Raw genomic sequence first — 2801 nt, 5'->3', positions numbered from 1 at the left:
CATCCAGCAGCCATGTACAGGTAACCAGCTCCTTCCCTCCCTGCTGGAAAGCCTCAGAAATCACTCTGGGTGCTCCAAGGCTTCACCTTTGGCTAATCTGCACATGGACATGCGTCCTTTATAGTATGACTAGCCCTGGGTGTCTTCACCCAGGCAGCTTCCTGGGGGAAAATCAAAGCCTTCCTCTATGAAGCCTTAAGCATTCCCAGGCATTTTCAAGGAGCCCCTGATTGACTCTTTGATTCAGATAGTAAACTGAAGAGCTTTGGCACTCTCCAAAGGGTATCCCATTCTGACAGTGGCCCTGAGTGTGGGCACAGGTGCACAGAATCATGGGCCTGCGTCCTGATAACCAATACTCAGTACAGTTTCTATTTCCAGACACTCCAAGCTTCCATCCTCACCATGCTGTGTTGCCATGGGGACTGGCCGTGCTCTTTCTGCTTATTCTCATTCTGGTGTTGGCACTTCTGTACCATTTGTGCAAGCGAAGGCGAGACAGGATGGTTCTGGAAGGTAAAATGGGAGAATGTGTCTTCTTTCTTCTAAGAAGTGAGGTTAATTATCTACCCGGAGTGGAGTGGGGAGTATCATTTTGGGAACTATGGTGGCAAGCCAAAGGAACCAAATGCAAAAAAAATAATAATAATAATTAGTAAAGAAAAATGCTACAAGATAAAGAGTGTAGTAGGCAGTCTCAGAGAGAGAATATCCCATGAGCAATAAGAGTTCTTTTCTAACAATTAAAGGAAATTATTTGGTCTTATCATCCATGACATTTGTATGTGGTCCATATCTGGGTATTTCACTATCTTGGTAAGTCGTAAATTCAAAAGTGTGAGCCATCTTTCTTGGTACTAGATGTTTGAACTAATATGTAATAAGCCTCTCGGGTCAAGCCCCAAGTAGTCAGGATCTAATTGTTTAAGGGTAAGACTTTCTGTATTTGAGGGAGAGAACTTTTTTGTCTATACCTTTTGACATATTGATTTTATTTTAATAAAAAAATATATACATGTGCATACCTCATGCCTGAAATGACCAGAAAGAAATGCATCAGATACCCTGAAGCTAGAATTTCAGGTAGTTGTGAGTCACCCAGTGTGGATACTGAGGACCACACTCTCGTCCTCTGGGAGATCAGGAGGGTCTTGAGCAGCTCAGCTATCTCTCTACCTCTGTGTTTACCTCTCATCATATAAATCAACAAGTTCAAATCATTAACAAGGGAAGAAATTCTCTCTTTTTCTTTCTCTCTCTCTGTCTCTCTGTCTCTCTCTGTGTGTCTCTCTCTGTCTCTGTCTCTGTCTCTGTCTCTGTCTTTCTCTCTCTCTCTCTCTCTCTCTCTCTCTCTCTCTCTCTCTCTCTCTCTCTCTCTCTCTCTCTCTCTCTCTCTCTCTCTCTCTCTTTCTCCTCTAGACACTCTTCAGAGCTGTTGCGGATAAGGGACACTCATTAGGATTTCTGATCAGTCATATTGTCATAGAACCATACACCATGAGGCAAAAAAGGGGGGTAAATATAATATTTTCAAGAAAGAAATGGCAAAAAGTTAAAGGACAAATCATCACCCGTTGGCTGAGAAGTTCTCATGGTGGAGTCAGGTGCCAACCTTGATGGTAATGGTTGATACTCCTGAGACAATACCTTATGGAGTTTAATGGCTAGTAATCTGAAGGATATCGATTATTCCTGGAGACTAAATAAACAAGGACTAGAAACAATGGGAGTTATGTCAGTAAGCTGTTCTAGGAGAGGCATTAGCTGGGAAATTCAGCCCCATGTGTTTTTACCAAAGGAATCAACCCTCAGAAGCTGACTCACTCTGTTTATCTAATCTAAGAATAAACTTATGTATGTGTACATGTATGTATAGATGTATCTACTGTCTATCTACCTATGTATGTATGTATGTATCTATTTATCTATCTACCTATGTATCTGTCTATCTATATATCTGTCTGTCTGTCTATCTATCTATCAATCCTGGTTATTAAGAACTGCATCTAATGAAGTGAGTATTCTCATAAAGTCTAGGATCTTTGCTCTAGTTTGATCTTTTTTAACTTTTATTGCATTATGATGAGAAAAGTTACATGATTTCAATTTATTTGAATTTGTTAACATTTAAAAACATATTTTAAGTAAATAGAATTAAATCACATTCTTGTTTCGCTTTTGTACCCCAACTCCTCCCAGAAACCCCTTTTCAATACCTGCAATATCTTTTTTGTCATATTCTTTAAAATTTATAAATATTATAGCAATAAAAATGTTGTTTGATATAAAACAACAATCAATTTAACAGTCTTATGTAGATGTTCGTCTACAGCAATAGTGAAAATACATTTTTCTCAATATAAATTTTAAATAACTCCAAACATATTAACTGTATATTTCAAAATAGTACATCACTACTAGTATTTCCTTAAATAAACATAAATATATAAAGTCTTTTTGCTTGTTTGTTTTATATTTAGTAGAGTTTAAAATCGTGGCTCTTACTGTGGTACAAGCCCAAAATAAGAACAATATTTAGATATTGGATTTCATTGTAATAAGGTTGTACTTCAATGACCCTCAAATCACCAAAGGATTTTACCTCCATCGTAGCTAAGCTGAGAGTTGACAGTTCTGCTGAACCAAGAAATGAATTGTAGGCTTGATTTTTGGATTAGAGACTTCCTGTTACGGTCAAAGCTATTTGACTTGAGTGAGTGGTTTTATTCTCAGGCCACAGAGAACAGGTTACATTCATTTAAGAAATGGTGTAGGGTATTAAGATGGTCTATCCATAAAGT

General features: G+C 38.0%; 2 protein-coding genes across 3 annotated transcripts in view; one reads left to right on the top strand and one right to left on the bottom strand.

The window, feature by feature from the left end:
- The window catches only part of LOC116103577 (SLAM family member 5-like), a 204889-nt gene that overhangs the window by 112244 nt on the left and 89844 nt on the right, over positions 1–2801 (bottom strand). The gene's annotated exons all lie outside the window — the stretch shown is intronic.
- Positions 1–2801, top strand: part of LOC116069390 (SLAM family member 5-like) — an 18479-nt gene that overhangs the window by 7889 nt on the left and 7789 nt on the right. Inside the window, exons 2-3 of the mRNA XM_031339971.1 lie at positions 8–20; positions 382–516. Of these exons, the coding sequence (XP_031195831.1) occupies positions 8–20; positions 382–516 (148 nt within the window). The remainder of the gene's footprint in view (positions 1–7; positions 21–381; positions 517–2801) is intronic.

Source organism: Mastomys coucha, unplaced genomic scaffold, assembly GCF_008632895.1.
Source record: "Mastomys coucha isolate ucsf_1 unplaced genomic scaffold, UCSF_Mcou_1 pScaffold1, whole genome shotgun sequence".
In the NCBI taxonomy this organism is placed as follows: Eukaryota; Metazoa; Chordata; class Mammalia; order Rodentia; family Muridae; genus Mastomys; species Mastomys coucha.
The sequence above is the reverse complement of the archived record's forward strand: the minus strand, read 5'-3'. Positions and strand labels throughout refer to the sequence as shown.